Below are 25,263 nucleotides of genomic sequence, written 5' to 3'. Positions count from 1 at the left end.
TGTGGGTGCAGGGAGGAAGGTGTTACCTGCTCAGGTCTGCATTGGTGTCGTAATAACTGGTAATCAAGTTCACCTCCTTTCCTGAGCCAGACTGGACATGTCCAACTTCTACCAATCATCCTCCAGTCGTGTTTTGTAGATTTTCTTTTGTTGTTCAATCCGAGGATGAAAGTCATGTCGTTCAAAAATTGAAAGTCAAACATTTACAACATGCAAAGACATAATCCACCTCCTCCGTGTTCCGAGCGTCAGAGAGATTCCTGGAAACATGTCGGAGGAACAAATTGTTTTTTTATTCTTTTGTGGAGAAACGAGACAATGTTGCAGCTTTAAAGCATCACAAACGAAGGCCTCTCGTCACATGACACAGCACATCAACATATTCCACTGACAGTTTGGTGGCGGCTGTCCAAACCGCATGCACGCAAACACAACGACAAGCAGGCGACTAACAGGTAGAAACAGCAGGAGCCGCGTTAACATGCTGATACTGGTGCGTTTTATTGTCAAGGAGGGATTACTGCACAGTAAGGTGTCCCATTACTCCATCCAATCATCCCTTTGTTGTGTGTACAGTACGTTTGCTGCAGTAACCTGCAAAGATCTGCAACGGATCTGTTGGTTTAATCTTTAATCTTCTAACTAAATGAGTTGCATGTGTGGCAGCTTGAGCTGTGTGAGTGTCAGTGATGTGCATAGACTCTTAAAGAGCAGGGGGGGGGGGGGGGGGCTGTGTTTATCACTCATGTGCTTAGTTTTCTGTTTTTGACCCCAGATCAAACCAGAGGAACAAAGTCTCAGTATTAGGTGCTGATTTCTACTTAAATTTTGCGTTTTCCAGTATTGGGTGTTTTAAAGGTGTTTATTAAAGGTCCCCTATAGTATAAAGGTTGATGTCCATGCGTTGTGTGATTATAAAGCAGATCTAGGTTCTATAATAATACTGTGAAAGTATCATAGTGCTCACATGACAGAGAAATCTGCACAGCCTGTATTCAGAAACTGAGCCTCAAAACCAGCCATAAGGACTTACTGAACTTTGTGATGTCACAAAGCATTCGCCGCTCTAAGCCCCGACCACCTGGACCCACCATCCAAACCTTGCAGGATTTGGTTTCTCTGAGTGTTTAACGTGAAATCTATTTTTTATTAGATCACTCTGAAGAGAGTCTCAGAGCTTCCTCTTTCTGATCGACCTGTTGTTACTAGAGCTCCAGAGAGAAGCCTGAGAGGAGATGTAAAGCTACATTGAGATGGTTTTTGGTTCTTAAAACCAGAAATATATCTTATTATGGATCAACATTTCAAAATAAAACTCAGGAGACGTGTAAAACTTGAACCATTAAACTTGATTAAAAGCTAACGCAGATAGTTTTTGAAACGCTAATACGTGTCGTTGTGGAAAGCATTGACCAACAACCTTTCATTTGACTATGAGGACTGTGTAATAAATCACAAATTCCACCTTAAAGCTGCACTCACACTGAAATTTGCCAGGTGCAAAATTTACTTATATGGTGTGGCTTAAAGCAGGGGGAACATGAAGTAGTTAGCGTAGAGCAGGAGTTAGCCTGTGTTTCATTAAAGCAGCCATCGCTCTAAGCCCCGCCCACCTGGACCCACCATCCAAACCTAGCAGGATTTGGTTTTCTCCGAAATCTGCTCTGTTTTTATTAGTGCAGCCGATCAGGAGACATGCTCAGAGCCTCCTCTCTTCTGATTGGCTCAGTGACCTGTTGTTGTAAAACTACATTGAAATGGTTTTTAGTTAAAACCACAATCCACCATCTTCTCATGGATAACACTTAAAAATAAAACACAGGAAAAGTGTCAGATATGGGACCTTTAAGTAAATAAACTAAATTCTATTATAGAAAAATAACCTGGACAACAATTATTACCACTAACAGAAACTAAAAGTTGTGTAAATTGACTTAACTGCAACAGTTCTCAGGCTGCACCATCAGTAATACCCACAAGCCTGTGGGTATTAGTGTATGAGAAGTGTAGAGGGCGGCGAGTCGAGTCGAGTCGAGTCGAGTCGAGTCGCGTATGTGGGTTTTGTAGTCCTGAATGGCAAGCGCATACAGCTACAGTGGCTCCGAGCGGAAAAGACTTGATCCGCGCAGCTACTGCCTGCTCTGTTTAAAGCGAACTGAACTTCATCGCAGGGTTCTCAGGTGAATTTGTAATATTTACATTCATATTGCCGATAGTTTGGTGGCAATTAAACGCTGAGTAGGCGGGAGAAGATGAGAGCTTTTGTAAATGTCGGGTATGCAGCTCCTTCCTGGAGACAACTCTGTATGTTTCAGTGTGAACTCACTACACAGGACCAGAGGTCTGTGTATTTGTCTGTGCCATTACTTCATCGGGCTCTAAGCCTCTCTTCTGATTGGTTGACTGTGGTTAAATTAAAAGGTCCCATATTTTAAAGTATATATTTTTGGGCTTATTATGCCTTTATGATAGCCAGAGAGACAGGAAATGGGGAGGCAGAGAGAGGGGGAATGACATGCAGTAAAGGGCCTCTACATATGGGGCGCCTGCTCAACTCACTGCGCCACTCAACGCCCCTCTAGTGTTTTATTTTAAACACTGAAGAAGATATATTTGTGGTTTTAATAACTGGAAACCATCTCAAAGTAGTTTTAGCTCTGAGCCTCTCTTCTGATCTGGCTGATTGTTTTTGAGTGATCTAATAAAAACTGGAGCGGATTTCAGGTAAAACACTCCTGCAAATCCTGCAAGGTTTGGATGGTGGGTCCAGGTGAAAGCATGACTGCTTTGTTGTGACATCACAATGTTCAGGAAGTCCTGATGGCTGCAGTTTCTGAATACAGGCTGTGTGCATTTCTCTGCGGACTGAGCATTTTGATACTTTCACAGTATTAATATAGAACCCAGACCTGATCTATAATCAAACTACATATGGACATCTACCTTTATACTGTATGGGACTTTTAACGTTCTCTGATGCACATTCCGTACTTTATTATTTACTATTATTTATTAAAAATATGTTTTCATGTTTTGATTGATCTGTATATACAGGTTGTTTTAAGTCAGCAAGATATTTCTTTGACTGGCAGGAAAAAAAACATTAATTGCTGTTGTAGAAAATGAATCTAAGCGTCATTGTAAGGTTAGACGTGTATCCAAACAGCTGCTGTACCTGATTTGTCGTATCCGAGAACAGGAAGGTGTAAGTGTTTTGTCATCATCCTGTTAAAGGACACTTCAGAAAGGAGAGCCATTGCACCACTTGCCACTTGTCCAGCTGGGGGTCCTTTTGTGTGGAGTTTGCATGTTGTGCTTGTGTTTCCTCTCTCTCTCTCTCTCTCTCTCACTATATATATATATATATATATTGTGTGAATAAATGTGCATATATAATTCATATGAATCATATATGCACATTTATTCAAGACACAAATAGATAAAAAATTATATATTCTATATTTAAACTGATTTGGTATAAAATGTTGTGACCATATATGCTTTTATTTATTTAATATATATACGCAAGTGTATTCAAACAACATAAAAATCTATATTTTTATTTGATTTTCTCCTTAATTTCTATTCTACTCTTTCTATTCAGGGAAACTGGTCTCAGACTTTTATATCATATCATTATATATTGACAGGCTTTGGGATCGTTATTGATATATATATAATATACAATAATAGCATACATACATAAACATACATATTTGTATGAGTTAGACATATATGTCATAATATGAAAACTTCTAACAGGTTTCATATATAATTTTTACATATATGTTTTTATTTTATATGTACATATACATCCTATATAGAAATGTAATCTATGTACATATATCACATTGTGGATGCATTACGTAGGAGTGCGTTCAAGCTATTTTGACTCAGCCTGTGCCCACTCGATGTCCGTGCAGTGTATGTTCTACAAACCTGAAAACAACCACACAAACACAACACAGCTTGTACTGTATGCATATATTCACAGCTAATTATGAGCCACAGCGGGTTCAAAGTGTCGGTGACATTTTATAGTCCAGAGGACAGGGCGCCTCCGACAGGATCATTTCATAATGATTGAAATGCAAATGACAGCGAGCACCTTCATTGGTATTCATAAGACTTATCTCCTATAATCATTAAGAGTGAGAACAATGTTCGCAGCACCCCCCCCCCCACCCCCCGCCATCTGTGTGTGTGTGTGTGTGTGTGCTCTCGCCAAGGAGAGCCACGCTTTGTTAGCAGCCCCCCTCCCAACTGAAGGACAGTTTGTCACAAAACGCCACGTTATTATAGAAACTGTACACTGTGTCAATTTATCACAGGAACGTTTACAAGCGTATAACTCTGGTGAACAATGACCAACAATTTCAGCCCCCGGTGCAAAGCGTGGCCACGTTTCCCCCCCTTTTTTTTTTTTTTTTTTTTATTGTTGACTTCCTCTGAAGCAGCTGCATAACACATTTTTATCATTGTATAAACACACTTGTAGGCAAGCAGCCAATCATGAACAGGGCGGTTGCACTTCAACACCAAACAATTGCTTTCTCAAGGTAATATATCTCCTGTTGCTAGGATATGAAATGAAAATAATTAAAATGGAATTCGTGTCCGGTGGTAGAAGCTACAAAGTGGTTCGCATTACATACATCAAATTAATCTTATGTTTTTACACTTATTCCTCATTAATATGCAAATGTGTTTAATGTGATCAGTGTATAAAGAGGAAGCCATGGTGTAAATATGAAGATTTATTATGTTCTATTCTTGGGTTGGTGTGTTCAGTATCTTATAATAACCCTGAATGGAGACACTTGTAATGTGAAATTAGTGAAGGGAGACCAGGGCATTCTGGGTATTAGGGTGTTAGTAACCTCTAAATTCTACTATTAAATAACAGTTATAGTATAGTTTTTTAAATATATTTTTCATACTGGTAACAAACTGGTAACTGCTACTGGTTTTTATACTGATAACAAATTAGAAATGTGTTATACATCGTTTTTTAGAAAAAGGTTTGATAACTCCAAACAGGAGAAATTAGCGCATTTGTTCGGGACTATTTTCAGCAGTGGATGAATCCACATTGATGTGTTTTGATGGTGTTTGGAGACAGTGGAGCTTTATGATCCTGTAGGATACATTCATTGATGGTTGTTGAATACAAGAAAAATATAAATTCATTCTTTCAGTATTGAACAGCCTAATTCCAGCTCAGAATATTTAAATTCGACAACTTGGGGCTAACAGAGTAAATATATAAAAATTTTTCTCAGACAACCTAAGGGCTGCAAGTTTAATAATTAATTAGCTTGTCATAATGAAATTCTTTGCAAATGCATTTAATACTGTATGCACCACTACATCACAATATAACCATAAAGCCAATCTAAAGGCCTTGAGGCAAAGTATATATGTGATTATGTGCTGCACTACACAAATTCTTACTTTAAACTTCAAATTAAATAAAAACTGCAAATGAGCAAACTACAGGTTAGCCTTACAGAAGTTAAAATCATTTCATTCTGATTAGATCCCCTGCCACTGAATGCCCTGCAGCAGACCCCCCCCCAACTCTGTTTCGTCACTTAAACAATGATCCGAGTGTCAGCAGTGTATTCATGGTCATGGAAAAAATTCTGCAGTGATACGACTGTTACTTCACAGTCAGTTTAATCAATACGTGAACAGCTCTGTCCCGGAGCTAGTGACACTTTGTGGAGCCGCTCCATTAACAGTGTATCAGACCGTGACTTGGTGGACTCACACAGTGTTTGCTTGACTTTCCACAACCAGGCAGTCTTTATTCAGAATAACACACACACACACACACACACACACACACACGTATTTACTATACTGCCTGTGAAATGTCAGTGTGTCATCAAGTCTCTCAGAATCACTTAAAGTTATACTTGGACTAAAACCAGTCCTACATCAGGGTGGCACTTAGAGTTATTTATGAAGCTTCCTGTAGTCACAGCTGTACATTTAGCAGAGAGTGAGAGTGATGGCGCTTATTACTCTGATGTCTTTCTCTTTTTTTCTTTTTTTTTTGTTGTGGTTTGTATTAGACAACGGAAAGTGAGACGGGAGACTGTTGCAACACTCGTTGCATTTCTTTCAGTTACTCAGAGACTGTTTGGACCAGACCAACCAAACTTTTACATCTGTCTGCTAATACCATAATACCCATACCATTTAAAGAATGTTATATACGGTATGACATATCCTTCACAAAACTTATTTTAATGGAAGAAGTAAAGGGGGTTGCAAATGACCCCAACCCTGCAACAGAGACAGCTACAACATATTGAAAAACTAACCTCCAGTGTGTTATTTAAAAAAATTTTTTTATCCAATTTTCACAAACAGTATTTTCTTGGTAGAGGAAACTGAGGAGGCACTGGCGCACCCCTAGACGAATGAGTGGCTGATTTAAAAAAAAAAAGCAAAAGTCATGAGCCGATATTTATTTGAATGGAAAAACTCGGACGGTTGCGACACAGATCAGGGACGGTTGAACAAATTAAGAATACATGACTAATTAACTTTTGCTTTTTGTCTCAATAAGCATAGTATTCTGAAAATATTCATGACGTTATTAATTTATACAATAATTTTATAGTAGTATTTACTTATTTACTCGTAATTATGAACAGTTATTGAGTTTTGTTCTGCATAGAACATAGGTCCACTTACAAAATAGGCACAGTAGCGTAACCAAATACTTTCTCTTTCTCATGTATTCTCTTATAATTTAAAATGAGTAAGTGTTGCATCTGCTAAACATCTGCTAAACATCTGCTAAAGGAACTAAAGATGTTGAAAAATACTGTTGTGTTGTCTGCTTTTGCTTAACTTATTGCAACCGTGTTGAAATGAAAGAACATTATGTGCTAGCTAAACACCCTGACCTCGACACATGCCAGCCACATCTCCTGGAAGTCAACAAAACAACGATTCAAACTAAGTAAATTTCGACTACTTCATACAGAAGGTCAGGACAGTATGACAAGGAATAAGACTCGCTGCAACCATGTCCTGTTGCAACCGTCTCCAGTCTGCCCTATGCAGAAAATAGCATCACTTTCTTATGCGTAGGTTCAAGTTATCTTGGTTCAAACCCATATGTTCCCGACGCTGTGAGGTTGCAAGGACCTTGGTCTCTGTGGAGAGAGTGTATGCTCTCTCTTGCCTCCTGGCAGACTGTGTGTTTTTTTTTGTTTTTTTTTTGTCATGGTCATCCATCCACAACCCTCCTCCCACAGACTGTATGCACATTTGCAGAGTGAAGAGAACGTGTGGAAGTGTAAACTGAGCCCATCAGCTGGAGTATAGATTTTAATATGATGTGATGCACCAACACTGAAACCCTGTAGCATCACAGGGAAAGCTGAGTCTGAGTCACAAATGTCTGTTTAATTCATTCTTAACTATCTCAGCTTGCAGTGTATTCTGGGTATTCTTTTTTTTCAAGAGCTTTGAAAGACAGCTACAAGGATATTTTCCCAGGACATTTAGACATGAGATGAGACAGTAGCATGAATGTAAGAGGATATTTTCCTCTTTAAGAGCTTCTTAACTGAAGTCTCTTCTCATTGCTGGCTTCACAACATTGTTAGCGAAGCAGAAATCTTGAGACATGTTTGCACAAGTTTTTGCCAATTGTCAGCAGGTGTCATTGATTGTTACCATGGAAACACCTGCTAGGTCTGAGATGAGCCTGAGGGTAGGATTGCAAAGTTGAAAAAAACATATTTTCGAGGTAACCTAGGGGAAGATTTAACCACAATTAAATGTAGAGAGTTGCTTTGCTCTATATTTTCTGTGTTATCATCAAATCCCATGAGGAAAACCTGAACCGGTTCTCAGCTTGGAGGCCATCGGTTCCCACTGAAAACACATTTTCAAAAACACCTCGCAAATATATTGATTCACTTTTTAAAAGAGGCTCAGTAATGTGCTGAGGCACTGTCATGTTATGTTAAGACAGCGATGAAAAAACATAACTTTTATGTGGATACACAGCCTTAGACCACTTTGCCATTGGACGTCACTGTATATCACAAAGTGCAATTACTAACCTAAATATTAAACGTAACTACCGTCATTCCCTACCCTTGAACGATAATTTCACTTGCCTAAACTTATAAAGATGAACTTGAAATTTGGCCTTATTCTATGTTTTTCATATGGTCAGCAAATCTCATGAAAAGACCCCCTCTCAATACTTGATTTCTGACATCCATACACTGCCATGAAAATATATTATTATTATTATATATGAAATATGAATAAATATATTGTTTCATAAAAGAAATAATTTCAGTGTGAAGTCTTGGGTAATGGCTAAGAAGTGTTTTGTGAGGTCACCGTGACCTTTAACCTTTGAACTTTGACCACCAACATCTAACCAGCCAACATCCTTGAGACCAAGTGGACATTTGTGCCAGAATTTGAATATCCATCAAGTCATTACTGAAATATCACTTCCAAGAGAATGGGATGCACGTACGGACAAACCGAAAAACAATATTGCCGTCGCCGGCTCGGTAATTTCCTACAACAGAAACTTGCACACTTTATTTCATCAAATGTTACTTAAAAAGTTGGAAATTGTGCATTTGTCGGGGACTATTTTCAGTGGTGGATGCAAACCCATTTGGTTCTGCAGTGGGCAAACTACTACAAAACTACATGGTAACAAAGGAACATGTGCATGCGCACATTTGCAGAGCAGAATATCTGAAGTGATGTTTACATGCGTGTTTATTAACTGGCTTTGCTAACAGTTGTCTTCTTCTTCTTTTGCTAGCACATGGCTATGAGTTTTTGGCCCAATGGGGCGACCATAAAGTGGAACACCGCACATAGGGTTGTTTGTTGCAATCCAGTCTGTCATGTTCTGACCACATACCAACACATAATAAAGCGTCGTCTGGGTGATACTAAACTCAGTCAGCTATGGTGTGACGCCACCTGAATATGACGCTGTGTTAGCCACTTCCCTGTCTCTCAGCTGATGTGTTCCTACATGACAGATCCTCACAGCTGCAACTGGGAACAGCTTGAATCCTCCCTGTTCTGTTTCACTAATCCTTGTTTGAAAACTGTTTAGTTTTAAAATCGTGCTCGCAAAGATTGGCATGTACTTTGACTCTATTAGCAGAATCCAACTCATTTATTCATGTGGCTTTTTCATTTATATTTGATATCAGAAAGGAGTCAGTGCCGGTCAGCGTGAGATTTAATAATTGATTTGGCTTTGACTTTGAATGGCATACAGTGTTTTTTTGAGTGAGAGGGTAATTAATCAACATTTTTCGATTGGAGCAGTCAGGCATGAGATTTTCTTCAACCCAACCACTTAAAATATGAAAAATATATATTTAAAAAATATCTTAAGACCTGGGGGCAGCGGAGTGGGGGTGAGAAATTGAATTAATGGGTTGCTTGCCATCTGGTTTTGACACAAATGTCCATGAGACGCCTCCAAGCCCACAGAGCAGATTTCTAATTCAAACCGCTTTCCAAAACTCCCTCACAGAGAAGCCTGAGAATTATCTGCTATCAAATTATTTCAAGCAATCTTCACACCTCAGCAGGCTTCCATTACTTTTTGAATCATTTTTTTCAAAGTGGAAATAAAAATTCAGAGTTTGAATTGTTCGTCTTTACAGATTAATGTTGAAAATTAAGATAATTCACTTGCTTTTCTGTGGCCTCAGCTGCGGCCTTGTTTACAGCCACGCCTGCAGCTCTGTGGTGCTGTTCCTCGGCACAGTGGTACAACACAATGCTAATTTCTAGCATGGTTAGAATGATATGAATGGTTACCATGTTGGATTGGGATCCGCTTGATAAAAAATGACAGAAACTATAGATACAACATTAGGTAGTAAAACTGGCTTCCAGGTGCAATACCCTGCTGCTGCCACTAGAGGGCAGTTAATTTTTAATTTAATTTTAGCTTGCCCTGCCATTGTCATGGTCATCATTTTAGTTTGCTCTGTGTACAATGCTGAGATTCCTCCAACCTCAACAAGTATACAGGTCTTTTTTTCCCTCCTCTGATATGACCCATAGCAGCGTCTCCTGAAATAGCGCCCCTACGGCGGCAGGCATACCAGACCTTGGTTGTCACGGTTACAATAATAAACTCACTCAATTATTTGTTGTTACTCTGCTGTCGAAATTGAGTGGTGAGCTAAAAAGATAACTTTAGCAAGGTGACGGTAAAGCAAGCCTCAAAGTCTAACCTTTATCCATGATTTTTCTATTCATGGTGTCAAATCCAAAATGCTTCCACGTAGTGTCCTTCGTTTAGTGTCAATGCAGAGAACAAAAATAGCCGAGTTTATTGAGGGTAAAAAGGCTTCGGAAGATCATAGTTATAGTGCGTTTTTTTCCAAATGCCTCCTGCTGAGGTACAAGGCAAGACTTGCTGAGCTAATACACTCTGACTCAAGTTTAATCTTGTCATCTCAGATCTTGTGTGGTTTGATTAAAGTTCTGAAAAACAAGTGAGTAAACGGTGAGCTGAGATTATTTTATCACACTACAACATGACAGAATATTTAAGATATACCCACATTGACAGCCCTTGAAGGTCTGTAAGAAATTTCATGGCAATGCATCAGATTAACACAATTTAATATGGAACAAAAACTGATTCATCCTTTGGGGACCATGCAAAGCACCAAATTTCATGGAAATAGTTGAGACATTTCAGACCGGATTAAATGAAAAATGGCGGTATCTCCAAAGTTACGAGATGCACCCTCTAGGGACAATGAATGTTTAAATGAAATGTCTTGGCAATCCATCCAACTTTTTTTTTTTTCTCTTTCTTCTTTCAGGATATCCCATCAAGCTGGAGCCCAGATAACCTAAGACCATCCTAGATCCTCTCCTGTTCTGTACAAGGGAGTCAAACAACAGCAATCAGTCTCCATGCCGGCTCTCAGGATGGGGAGCTTTGAGAAACCTACTGTGTTTGGCCGGGGCTCCTTCCTTCAGCTCGCAGCCTGAGGAGGAGCAGGAAGCATTTTGGTGGAGGGGCAGGGGGTACGCCAAGGACCCAAGGTTGGTACCTTAACCACGACCTGCCAGACTCAGGCTCAGCACAGCAGGAGCATGTCAGCGCCCAGAGGCCCCTCATGGATGTGTCAGTCCGCAGCCAAGGGCAACCTTCTGCTGTGGATAGGGCTGACGTCCATCTGCGTGGCAACTGTTCATGCCCAGCAGCACCCAGTGGTCACCACCAATCATGGAAAATTGCGGGGAGTGAAGGTTACATTACCCAATGAGATCCTGGGACCAGTGGAGCAGTATTTGGGGATCCCATATGCATTAGCACCAACGGGCGAGCGGAGGTTCCAGCCTCCAGAGCCGCCCATGTCCTGGCCGGGCATCAGGAATGCTACTCAGTTTGCTCCGGTTTGTCCTCAGTTCTTAGAGGACCGCTTTTTACTCAATGACATGCTCCCTGTGTGGTTCACCGCCAACTTGGATACACTGGTAACCTATGTGCAGGAGCAGAGCGAGGACTGCCTTTACCTGAACATCTACGTCCCCACGGAGGACGGTAGGTCAACTGTCTTCTTTCTGTCTTCCTGTATGTCTTTTTGTTGTTCCCTCTTGCTTGTGCAGATCTACCCTGAACTTTGATACAGTAGCAACATAATTTTTTACTCATAAGAAATATTTTTATTACTCATACTTATATATACTGTTTTTGGTTATTTAACCCACTGGCGCTGTAGCAAAATCATGGTGTGTTCCTTTTAATATCATCATCGTTTGAAAGTGAAGTAGTTCTCACATCTACACTGGCCTGACCCCTACTTCACTGTGTTGCACTTAGTGGTAATTTTAAGCTTTGTAATTTCAATTGATATAATGTTAAGATCTTACATACAGTAAACTATAAAGCATCAAATTTAGTTTCCTCAAAATGAAAAATGCATATGAAGATATATAAAGAAAATTATAATATAATTTATAAGGTCTTAAACCTCATGTAACATTACTTCTAAAATTGTTTGTGTTTGTGACTGCGGCTGTCAGGAGATATTTTACACCTCTAATCTAAACGTGGGAATGTTGTGACAGAGGACTGTGCTGCTTTTGTGAGTTTTGGCGTTTAAGTCAGCACCATCAGGCTTGCAGCTAACACCGTCACTGCTGCTGCTACAGTGACGAGGAGGAAATTCATCGGCTCAGGATGGCAAATGGTGATTTTAGCAAAAAGCCTTTTTTTCAAACATGAACTAGATGAGTTCATAATTTCTAATGGCTTAATCCGTTTTCTGCCACTTATCTGGGTCCATGCTGCATCGTTTAATTGATTATATAGTTAGAAATTATTGTCATGTGATGTTGAGAAGTGTTATACGGTGTAATAATAAATACATTTAGGCTATAATATATTATGTAGGTTATTATCATAGAAGTATTTGGGATGAAAAGGGTCTGAAATTTAAGTTGGTGAAGATAGTGAATTTATCAAGCTAACATTAATAGCATCAACAGGATTGCATTAATAGCAAAAACACAAACCCATATAGTATAAAGATAATGTCGATGTGGTGTTTGATTATAAAGCAGGTTACAAAGCCTCAGTCCACAGAAAAAAATACACACACCCTGTATTCAGAAACTGAGCCTTAAAACCAGCCGTCAGGACTTCCTGAACTTTGTGATGTCACAACAAAGCAGTCACCAGCCCTGAGCCAAGCCCCGCCTACTTGGACCCACCATAAAAACCTCGCAAAATTTGGTTTCTCTGAGTGTTTACCTGAAATCTGCTCTATTTTTATTGGATCACTCAGAAAACAGTCAGAAAAGAGGCTCCTCTACTGTTTTAGGTTGTTCCCCCTGTCTATGCATTAAATATGCTGTAAGTTTGCCTACAAAGCTGTCAATCAAACATACATTTTAAAATCACTTTGACATGACATGAGTGTCGTGACCTCATGATGAACATGTTGCCTTCATGGATCCCTTGATTTTGCCAGCAATCTAAACAGTGAACAATGGTTTGGCCCAAAAACAAGAGCTTCTTTGTGCTCCAGCTGAACGGAGAGCTGTTAACCAAGAGTGATGTAAAATTAAAATAAAAAGTAGCTCACAGTGTATTGCTCTCAGGTTGAAGGCTCATCTATAATGGCTTGTTTTCTGCACTTCCCTTGTTGGAGTGAGCACTTGTGACTTGGAGTGGGTGTGACACTTGTATACACCGAGCACTTTTTTAGCCAGCAGCAGCAGCAGCAGCAGCAGTTGCCGTTTACGGGACTCGGAGTGTGTGTCGAACAACATAACCTGCAGTGGTTGGAGGTCAGGATGCTTTTAGGAGATGGTGCGGGACAGTGTGGGATAGTGAGGCACATTAATGTGTGTGTCTGGCTGAGATCTTTGACAGCTCCGTGCTAAATTTAGTTTGAGCTCTTGAGTACATGTTAGATTAAAAAGTGAAGGATAATCTCACAATCCTGTACCGGTGCACAGTCAGGGGCTTTTCTCAAATGATTCTGTATCTCCAAAAAAAAAAAAAAAAAAGAAGTTATTATACTCCACTGGAGTACATGTAATACAATTTGTTTCATGTGCATCTAGTAGTAGCCAGTAGTTGGGTTTTTCCATTCCGATTGACATACCTTTCCATTACAGCCTCACAGCAGAGGATAGTCACGCAAGAACTGCATGCTGCGGTCCCGCAGAGCAAAGCCACAGCCAAAACCCGTCACGCTCTCCTACCCTGTCCACGGACTAGAGAGACAACTCTTGCTCATAAAAGTCTCTGTGTGTTTATCTCTCAGTACGTTTGTCGCTTGTAGCTGAATCTGTGGTGCGGGGTAGAGTTTTACTCCTGGGTTCCTGTATGTAGGGGGAGAGTGGGGACGGCTGCAACAAGTCTTAAATCTCCGATTAGAAATATGCTGTATTTATGTCAAACTGACCTTTTGTGTAAGATAATACATTTGCCTGTTCTCGTTGTCATAAGCAATGAAATAGATACACTGTGCCCATTTTGACTGAAGGTACGTTCTATATTCTACAAAAAACAAAACTCAATAATTGTTCTTTGATAAATATCATCAAATAAATAAATAATACTATAATATAATTGTGAAACGATGAATATTTACAGTATATTATGCTTATTGAGACAAAAAGCAAAAGTTCAATAGTGTAATGTAATGAAATTTTTAATATGTTGCAACTGTCCCTGATCAGGGTTGGGGTCAGTTGCAGAACCTGAATACTTCCATTCAAATAAATATCGTGAATGATGTGTTATATGTAATCATATTTAAATGGCAAAGGTAATTAACAGACAGATGTGAGTTTAATATGTAGCAGTATGTACGATTTAATAATTCAGAATCTTTAAGCCTGAAATAAATTACAGCAGTGTTTTGATCTTGAACATACATAAGCAGTTTGACAAAAATATATAAATAAAAGTTCACTTTCAACGCCATGTTACAATCTTCAGATGTAGTTTGCTCACTTTAATCTTACGCCATTAGATTGAGTAAACTCAGCTGAGTAAATTCCACCCACTGATGAAAACCTCTGTAATAGTAGAGTCTAAACATAAAAGTGTCTGAGAATTAAATGGGCTGCAAACACAAAATCCTTTTTCTTTTTAATAAGGCAATAGCATGTGAAATGTCCCAATGTAATTTCACTTTCTGTTGCAAGGAGCATCACTTGAAAAGCATAGCCATGGATTCTTTAATAGTGGATTTATTTACCTCAATGACACACAGAAGCAGGCTTTTATTGGAGCAGGCTTATATTGGAGGCAAGGACTTTATTTCTAATTTCTAATTTCCCTGCTCCCTGATGCCAGCTCAACACGCAATAACAGGCTTTTAATTTGAAAAATGAGTGGATGGGTCTAATTGCTGGTGTGGTGTGGTAGGGACTGGCAGTCTGTGGTATTATTTGATGGCAGCTCTTTAAGCTATAATTGTGGTATTTCTTGTATTTGTTATACATACTGTATATATATATATATATATATAGATGTGTGTGTGTGTGTGTGTGTGAGAGATAATATAATATCCCCTTATAGGTGACATACAATATATGGCAACTTCACTCTTGATATAGGGTATAGGTAATGATGATACTTCACTGTCAACTGGTAAATTACTTGATAGTGCACAGCCAATCACATCACAGAATCATTGAGGGCAAAAATGTATCAAGGTCCCTGTCAAGATTCAAACCTTTCCCATGTTGTGAAATTCTTTGAGATATAGTATGTTTATATAAGGGTTGCAACTAATGATTATTTTCATTATCAATTAATCTGCCCATTATTTTTTGATCAATTGATCAATAGATCAATAGGTCACAAAATAGTGAAAAATGTCCATCACAATTTTTTCAGAGCCCTACTTAACATATTCAAATATCTTGGTTTGTTTAACAGTCCCAGAGCCAGTCAGAGTATAGGATCTGAGCCTTTCTTCTGATTGGCTGACTGTTTTCTGAGTTGATCCAATAAAAATATAGCAGATTTAAGGTAAACACTCAGAGAAACTGAATCCTGCGAGGTTGGCTGGTGGGTCCGGGTGGGTGAGGCTGAAAACAGTGACTGCTTTGTTGTGACATCACAAAGTTCCAGAAGTCCTGACGGCTGGTTTTAAAGCTCAGTTTCTGAATAAAGGCTGTATTTCTCTTTGATACTTTCACAGTATTAATATAGAACCTAGACCTTTTTTATAATCACACAACACATGGACATCTACCTTTAACACTATATGGAGCTTTCATGACTTTATTATTTGGACTAAGTGTTGTTCGGCATCAGAACTTTCTAAATCGATGACATATGCTCATTGAAATATTCAATGTGTTGCTGTTGTGTCCTTAATGGCAACGATCCTGCAACTTCCAAAATAGGCTGCTGTTCCGCACAACCACTATGACTTCATCCATTTATCCAACAGGCTTTTTGAAAGGTTTTCAGCCATTGTGAAACATGATGCACTACATTAGTCCAGGCAGCGCTACGTCTCTAAGCTATTTTAATGGATTTTTGAAAGCAATGGGAGCCTTTGTGTTTGGAGGTAAGGTGAACCTGTCGGAAAATACACCAGGCTGCACATTAAAACCACCTAAAGTGGAGTTACGAGATTTGTGCCTACACAAAAAAAAAGAATATGTGAGGCTTGCTCAACATCCCTTGCTTGTTAAATGGACCAAACAGCACTTTGTAGATGTAGATAATGTACTGCAGTCATCCCATTATTACCTGTTATTGCAAATAGAGAAACACAATGTGTAAGGAGCGAAGGATAAAAGAGTCATAATGATATCTGAGCTCTGTGGGGAGTGATGTGTCTATCCCAGTTAGAGCTCCCCTAGCTGCCCATCATCTTTATATCCCCCAAGTTGGCCTTTTCAGAAATCTGGTGTAATGTCAAAATATCCTGCCAGCAGAGGATCAGGGACAGATTTATAGTTTTGCTGCACCTCGAGTGGGTTGACAGATTATGCGACTGCCTATTCTCTCTCATCTGATTTGAAGTTGAAAGAGGAAATCCACTACGGCGCGCTCAGATGACTGTATTGTCATTCCCCTTTTCTTTCTTTTTCTTTCCACATCTCCTGCTCATTCCGTCGGCCAAGCGGACGGAAGGTGCAGCTGAAAATGCCCGAGAGCTCTTCATTTGTGCGCTTAAAGAGGGAAAGATATGGATGAAGTGTGGAAGAGGAGAAAGAGAGGCTAGTTTTGGAGTGTGTTGAGGTGCTAAAGCTGGCTTTATCAGGCTCTGCGGTAACAGCAGGCTGAGTGGGGAGGTGGCACGCAGCTGTCTAGTGAATTAATCAGAGGGAAGATGTTTCCTCGGGGGGCTCTCAGAGAGGGAGACAATACCAGGGCTGCCTCGCCTCCATTTTTTTTAATTGTCGACATCTCCCGCATTTATGTCTCAAATGTAAAAACCCAGCGTGCCGTTAAAGCCGCCTGTTCCCTTCACATGCCCTTCCACAGGCGCTACCAGCTTAATGTTTCGGCAGCAGCCGCCATTTATTCCGAGCTTCCAAAGCAAAAGACATTTTTCAAGCTTTTTTTTTTTTTTTTTGTGCAGCGCTGGAGCAAGCTGTTCCTTAAATTAAAATACTCTTTGCAGCACTTTACAGGGCGAAGATAAAATGAGGTAAACCAAGGAAAACATAGAGAGGAAATAGCTCTAAGACTGCATTTTTCGGAGCCGATGCTGCTCACTTTTATTTACTCGCATCTCACTGCCAAACACATCAAGTGATTATGTAATTTTGTAGGGTGTAAAGTCAGCACTTCCACTTTATTTGGCATAGGCTATAGTCCAAATTTGTGCTACACTCAACCCTCAGTCTGCCCGATGTGTTATAGGAAATGAAGTCAACCAACAACAACTTTGTGACTTTATATTTTTCACTTATTTTTAGGTTTTGTTGCCATAAATATCATAATAAAAGCATAAAGGATAGAAAGTAATACATCATTTTTTCGCTTTCTGCATTAATAATAATAATAATAATTTTCATTTCATTAAAAAGCTTTTTCAAAAATATCGATAAAAAAAATTTATTGTCATTTTATCAGATGTTTGTTATATAATTATGAAATACACATGTATTGTGTTTCGCTTTGTTTCATTATTTGATTTGTTTTAATTTAGGCTTTTACAGATGCTAATTCTGTAGCACAACGCTAATGCTCCTACCAGGAACTCCATTAGAGAAGCTACTGTGTGAGTTGATAAATGCACTTAGATGCAACCAGGTTTTTCCCGCAGTTATTATTAGCTGAATGGAGGCCCTTTAATTAGTTTTATTACATAATGCATTGTGACCTCAAAGCAATTTTAGATTTTTTTTTTTGGCCAGAGTTTTGCCTCTCAGGAGGTCATGCACAGCTTGAGAGAAAGATGGTTAATCACGGTAAAAACCCATTACAGTTGACACAACAGTATTTATCAGTACCAGGTCTCTATAATGAAAAATTAAAGGGCTATTACAATGAAAACAATTTGCAATGCTTTTATTATGAAAAAATAAATAAATAAAAAAAAATAACATTATAAATGGAAAGTTCATGTGTATTTATTTAATACATCATCTGACCAAACCAAACCATTTTTTTACATTTACATTTACATTACATTACCTCATTTACTCATCAACAACTGACTTTTAATAAACTTAAAATATTCCAGTTCAACAATATCACATCAGAAATCTATTTACTTATTGGCTGCATGAGTAATTAGCTTTTCGATTTCCTGTTTTAACCTGATTTCTTCTTGTGTCTGTAAATGTATCAGAGGACGCTTTTAATTGGGTTTTTATGGATCAATGTGATCTGTCTTGTTTTGAAATTCTGTCTTCACATGCTTGCTGTAGCTAAAAGGCTAATCGCCTACAGGTAAGCAGTGCACATTTTACATTTCTGACATGTTCAACATGAATTCTAACTCCAGCATTGCCTTAGATCCTGGTCTATATTTACAGGTTCATGGGTTGTGGTTAAATGCTTAGATTTCTTTGGAGTCCTTGACTGCGTCATGTTCAGATTCAAGATTCATGTTTGAGAATGAAACTGCAGCCACAGTATCCACCTCCCCATTCGACTTGATGTTGTTAAAAGGCAACATTTTTATTGATATGAGAGCTGTGCTGTGTCCTCTGACCCTATTCTCAGCACTAAGTGGCCTCGCAGTGCTCCTCTGAAAGGAGCTGCCATTCTCATGTCTTGTTCTATGATGGCCCATGGTAAACGGGGGGGGGAGTAGGAGAGAATGACTTGAGGCTGATTCACTTGGTTTCCATCAGGCTGCGTTCAAAACAGATGACGTTACATGACATGTCTTTATTAGTGTGATCAAAATCTGTTTTTCCTCATCTGTAACTAAACTTGAATATATGTATATATATTGAATTTCCATACATGAGATATCATTTTTATTCTATATGTATATATATGTAAAATCATATATGAAAGCTATTACAAATTAGAACAATTTCTTATACGGGCAGCTGTTGGCTAGGAGGTAGAGCGGGTCGTCCACTAATTAAAAGGTCAGTAGTTCGATCCCCAGCTCCTCCAGGCCGCATGTCCAAGTATCCTAGGGCAAGATACTGAACCCCACTTTGCCCCTGATGGCTGTTCCATCAGTGTGTGAGTGTATGGGTGACTGGGTGAATGTTGCAAGTATTGTAAAGTGCTTTGAGTGGTCAGTAAGACTAGAAAAGCACTAAATAAGTGTCCATTTAGCATGTATTGACAGTACAATATATGCTATTGCTATGTGTGTTTATATGATATATGTAAGCATATAGAATTTCCATATGTTGTTTTAATAAATGTGCATATATAAATTAAATATGTATCAACATATATGCTTGCAACATGTTATACCATATAAAATGTATCATATACATATTTTTAAAATATGTAAATAGAAATTTTACTATAGGCATTTTATACGTGTTATAAACTATTATTTATTTATTTATTTTTATTAATATTAATATTATTTTATTTTATTTTATTTTATTTTATTTATTTATTTATTTCAACTTTATGAGCAACAGTGTATATATATATATATATATGTGATAATAATATATCCCCTTATATGTGCAAAAACCATACTGTTCATACATTCATATATTTGCTTTATTAGATGTTAATTTTGTAAGTGTTCTGACTTACTCACACGTTTAAGGCAGCAATTGCATTTAAGTTTTTAAGTTGAATCCCATGAATTATTTTTTCAGTGTTTACTGTTCAAACTCATTTCAAAATGCTCATATGAAAATATACAATCTGAGATATGTACCTTAATGCATTAAAGCCTGATAATTTAAAGGTCCCATATAGTATAAAGGTAGATGTCCATGTGTTGTTTGATTATAGATCAGGTCTAGGTTCTATATTAATACTGTGAAAGTATCAAAGCGCTCAGTCCACAGAGAAATGCACACAGCCTGTATTCAGAAACTGAGCCTTAAAACCAGCCATCAGGACTTCCTGAACTTTGTGATGTCACAACTATACAGTCACCACTCAAGCGCCACCCAGCAGGATTTGGTTTCTCTGAGTGTTTACCTGAAATCTGCTATATTTTTATTGTATTACTCAGAAAACAGTGAGCCGATCAGAAGAGAGGCTCAGAGACTCCTCTCTTCCGATTGGCTCACCAGCCTGTTGACACTAGAGCTCCAGAGTGAACCCTGAGAGAGGATGTGTAAAACTACATTGAGATCCATTTTTGTTCTTCAAACCACAAATATGGATAATATATGGATCAACACGTCATATGAGCCCTTTAAAGCCCTCATTGACCCCTGTTGTAGCTATTCTCAGCCAGTGCATTATGGTATTGTAAAGGTCATGCCAGCATCAGTGCTTCTACCAATCACATGCATGTATGAAGCAGCGTGGTTTGTACACTAAAACCACTATGAAGCATTGATTTCTGATCTATTCAGGCTTGCATTCGTGTGTGTGTGTGTGTGTGTGTGTGTGTTTAATTGACCAGCCTGAGCAGATGTGGGCGTTCATGCTCGGCAGGGTTACACACTGACATGGCGCCGGCCCGTGTTCGTGCAACTTGCTCTCTCAGCAAGGCGGCTATCTTGTGCAAACAATCCACCATCCCAGCCACCGCCGCCACATTATGTGCCTGTTGAGAGCCATTCTCCAGTGAACTGATCAGTAAACGCTGCTGCACGAGGGCGTCCTGGAGGTGAGGGTAACGACGAGGCGAGCAGACGATACGTCGTGAACGGTGTGAGAGCTCAAGGACTGTTGCGTAGCGTTGATAATGGGCCCCATTTCGTCAGAGGAAATGTTCATTTGTATCACGTCTGCTTCACTTCATTACAGCGAGGCAGCACTTGCAGTAATAAGACCATATTATTTCCCCATTTTAAAGGCACACTCCATGGGTTTGTGAGATTGCACAATAGTCTCATCAAAGCCATTAAATTTTCTCTAAACGTACCGTTTATGTTTCATAACTTAACACAGGTCACAGGTTTGAGTTTAAAACATCAGCACTGAGCAGCTGCAGAGGATTTATATATATATATATGTGTTAGTTAGCCTAGCTTAGCATAAGGAGCGGATGAAGGTAGACAAAACAAAAATTCCACGGTGTTTGGTGGAAGTGTTGAAGGAAGTGTTTTGCTCGTTTGCTGTTCTGGCCCTTCCGGGCTGCCATACCAGAGCCTGATTTCCTTTTTAATGCCTTTTTTCATCCCTTTTTGTCACATTTTTTCTTTTTCAATGTTTCCCCTTATTCTACTTTTCTCCTCAACACCAGGGGCCAACTCAAACAGACAAGGCGCAGATTTCAACAGTAATGGTGACCAAAATAAAGGTATTTTTTTTTTATTTATCTTTCTTTTTTTTTCCCTTTTTTGACCGACAAGAAAAGCCTGACACTTGTGCATGAGAGCAGACATACAGACCTCTTTTTTAATTAATTTAATTTGACTCCCCCCTCTCTATTTTTTCCCTCTCCTTGATGTGCATCTGAGTGCACTGCTCTCAGCGTTTCATTTTTGTGACAGAGGATCTTTTTTCCGAGGCGTAAGGGCACCTCTAAAACAGGAAGGAGGTCCCTGTGATCCTTTTCTCACCTGTTTTATGCCAACTCAAATAATCTGAGTTCAGCTCTGCATGTTAGTTTACCTCCTCTGATGAATAAAATTTTTAAAAATGCCCATGTCCCTCTCCTCCCTCTCTACATTTTCCCTTTTATTCCTCCATTGCTCGGTGAAGCATGAGCACTAACCCGTGTTGTTTTGACAGTGGAAATTTGTTCATCAGCGGCACGCAGAAAGTATCCGCCACGTTTTATTCTTTCTCCTATTAACATCTCTCTCCTCTGCATGATAATAACCAAAGAGCTCAGTCATTTTTCCTCCTCTGTGTTGGAGACTGACAGATGACTGGAGGTGGAAAAAGCCACAAGAGACATTTCAGTTAAAGGACACCATTTGTCTTCCGGGGGCCTGACACGCAAGTGCCAGAAAAAAAGCAGTGACATTTCTGAATCACATCATTATGGGCAGTTGCTCAGTTTTTTTTTTTTTTTTACGGACGTTGCTCTAGAGAGTGATATTTGACATAATCCTCACCGTGCATTCTTCTGCATGAGTTAGCATTAGCCAAGCAGCTGTGTCTGAGTGCAGACTTGGAGCCAGTCTTTCAAACCGAGGCGGAGGAATAATCTGTGATGTTATGGTGATGTTTTGCTTCATTTTTTGGCCAGATTGTTGAATTTATTATACATTTTTTTTTCCTTTGCTTCCTTCAAACCATCCAAGAAAATGTAACGAGACAACACATAAATATATAATTTTGGGGAAAACATGTATTATGTAACCTCTCACTTATGAAAAGAAAGGTCTGTAATCACCACTTTTGTCCTCATGAAACTCACTGCTACACACGGGTAAACTAAATAACAAACTGATTAATTTACAACAAAATGATCAACATAAACAAAAAGTAGATGCTGCTGCTCTGCTCATATGCATGGGACTAGTGTTGCACGATATACCGATACTAAAAAAGTACCTTGATAGCCTGCAGTGAAAAACGGTAGGATACCCCATTTTATTAGTACCGATGCTTTAAGGACGACAGTGTTTTAATAAGAGCCGTGTTTTCAATGAGTTGCATCACTGCGTGTCTGCAGCGCTCTGTTTCCGCTCCTGTTGATATAGTGAGCGTGCCGACCGTTTTTTCTCTCATATGCACGCTGCACCTCATATGAAGACATAACAAGAGAAATGGCTGCAAATAAAAGTGAAAATACACGTCCAAGACTTGTCGACAAAGACGACGCACAAAGCGAAATATGGCGTTATTACTTAGCCGACAATCAGGGCAAGCCCGGACACCACAAAGCCCGTCTTTAAAAGATGCTTTAAACCAACACAGACCAAGGGAGGCAACACGTCCAACTAGACAAAGCATCTCGCCGACAGATGCCGACCTGTTTAAAGAATTCAAAGAACATCAGGTTAGCGAATGTGATGCCCATGCCCTCAAACAAGTCAACCAAGTGGAATTTATTTTGTGACACGCAAACTTTTTTTCACAATTTGAGTTTGACGAGGCAGTTAAGGGCAATGATAAGTGTTTGATTGGGTTTTCCTTTTTAAGCTAACTTACCAATGTATGCTCTATATGCAAACGCAAGCTTCACACTGGTAATGTTAACCGTACCATAACTTGCAAGCTGCTAAAAAATCAGGTTTTCACAAGTATGCAGATCAACATCACCAGTTGTAAATGATCAATTTATACTCAGTTAGTACTGGTAATGGAAATCATGGCATGTACATTTTTGTCAATGATTATTTCTCTTACTAGAAAATGCGCTAGGCTCTCTGCCTGTATGTTGGAGTTTACCCCAGTGGACGAAAAGGTTCTGGCAAAACGTCCGGCGCCTCAGGGGGGGAAGGCGGCAACTCTTGGCGGGAGCTGCTGACGTCAACTGAGGATATAGTCGGACGGCGGAAGGAATACTTTGAGGAGCTCCTCAATCCCACCAACACGTATTCCGTGGAGGAAACAGAGCCAGGAGACCTGGGGATGGATGGTCTAATCTCCGGAGCAGAAGTCGCCGAGGTAGTGAAACAACTGCGCGGTGGCGGTGAGATCCGCCCTGGGTATCTCAAGGCTCTGGATGTTGTAGGACTGTCTTGGTTGACACGCCTCTGCAACATTGCGTAGACATCGGGGGCAGTGCCTCTGGAGTGGCAAACCGGGGTGGTGGTCCCCATCTTTAAGAAGGGTGACGAGAGGGTGTGTTCCAACTACCGGGGAATTACACTCCTCAGCCTCCCTGGTAAGGTCTATGCCAGGGTACTGGAAAAGAGGGTCCGGTTGATAGATGAACCTCAGATCGAGGAGGAGCAATGTGGTTTTCGTCCTGGGCGTGGAACTGTGGACCNATGATCAACATAAACAAAAAGTAGATGCTGCTGCTCTGCTCATATGCATGGGACTAGTGTTGCACGATATACCGATACTAAAAAAGTACCTTGATAGCCTGCAGTGTGCAGTTAAAAACGGTAGGATACCCCATTTTATTAGTACCGATGCTTTAAGGACGACAGTGTTTTAATAAGAGCCGTGTTTTCAATGAGTTGCATCACTGCGTGTCTGCAGCGCTCTGTTTCCGCTCCTGTTGGTCGACCGTTTTTTCTCTCATATGCACGCTGCACCTCATATGAAGCGATAACAAGAGAAATGGCTGCAAATAAAAGTGAAAATAACCGTCCAAGACTTGTCGACAAAGACGACGCACAAAGCGAAATATGGCGTTATTACTTATTACCCTGCAGCTCGATTGGCATTCACTAGAGAACACCAGCATGACCGGTTTGGCAGGGGGTCAGTGATGGTCTGGGGAGGCTTATCCTTGGAGGGTGGCACAGACCTCCATGTCATAGCCAGCGGTACCCTGACTGCGGTTATGTACCGGATTAAATCCTTAGAGCGATCAGCAGACCTGAAACTGGTGCAGTGGGCCCTGGGTTCCTCCTGGTGCAGGACAATGCCCGGCCTCATGCTGCCAGAGTGTGTAGGCAGTCCCTGGATGACTATGGCATTGATGCCTTTGACTGGCCCCGACGTTCCCCTGACCTAAATCCAATTGAGCACCTATGGGACATTATGTATCAATGCATCTGACGCTGCCAAGTACCGCCACAGACTGTCTGGAGCTCACTGATGCCCTGATCCAGGTCTGGGAGGAGATCCCCCAGGATCCGATGACTCATCATGAGCATGTTCAGACGTTGTCGGGAGTGCATACAGGCACGCGGGGGCCATATACACTACTGAGTCACATATTGAGATGCTGTAATGAAATCCATGCAAGTTGGATCAGCCTGTGATTTCAATTTTTCACTTTGATTTTGGGTGTGATTGTGAATCCAGCCCTCAACGGATTGATGATTTTGGTTTCCATTGACCGTTGTTACATCATTTTGTTCTCAACAAATTACACAGTGTACATCAGTGAAGATTTCCAACTTGAATAATTCGTTCATCAAGATCCGATGTGTGATGTAAGTGTTCCCTCATCATATCAATAGATTTATGCAAAATATGTAATATTATAATCTCTAAATATCTTCCATTGCACTTCTCCTTTAATGTTTTTTTTTACAACATGCCATTTTATGGTTTTATTTCATTTCTTTACAAAGTCTTTATTT

General features: G+C 39.8%; 1 protein-coding gene across 2 annotated transcripts in view; it reads left to right on the top strand.

Annotated features, from left to right (window-relative positions):
- Positions 1 to 25,263, top strand: part of LOC111233043 (neuroligin-4, X-linked-like) — an 84,758-nt gene that overhangs the window by 971 nt on the left and 58,524 nt on the right. Inside the window, exon 2 of one of the 2 annotated variants that reach the window (XM_022760779.1) lies at positions 10,869 to 11,596. In XM_022760779.1, coding sequence (XP_022616500.1) covers positions 11,146 to 11,596 — 451 coding nt within the window. In that variant the 5' untranslated portion in view covers positions 10,869 to 11,145. Of the gene's footprint in view, positions 1 to 10,868; positions 11,597 to 21,344; positions 21,402 to 25,263 lie in introns of those variants that run through there. The other variant, XM_022760787.1, reaches the window with a different exon arrangement.

The sequence above is a fragment of the Seriola dumerili genome, unplaced genomic scaffold (assembly GCF_002260705.1).
Source record: "Seriola dumerili isolate Sdu_G_001 unplaced genomic scaffold, Sdu_1.0 BDQW01000018.1, whole genome shotgun sequence".
NCBI classification, from domain to species: Eukaryota; Metazoa; Chordata; class Actinopteri; order Carangiformes; family Carangidae; genus Seriola; species Seriola dumerili.
Note: the sequence above shows the minus strand (reverse complement) of the source record. Positions and strands in the feature narration are given on the sequence as shown.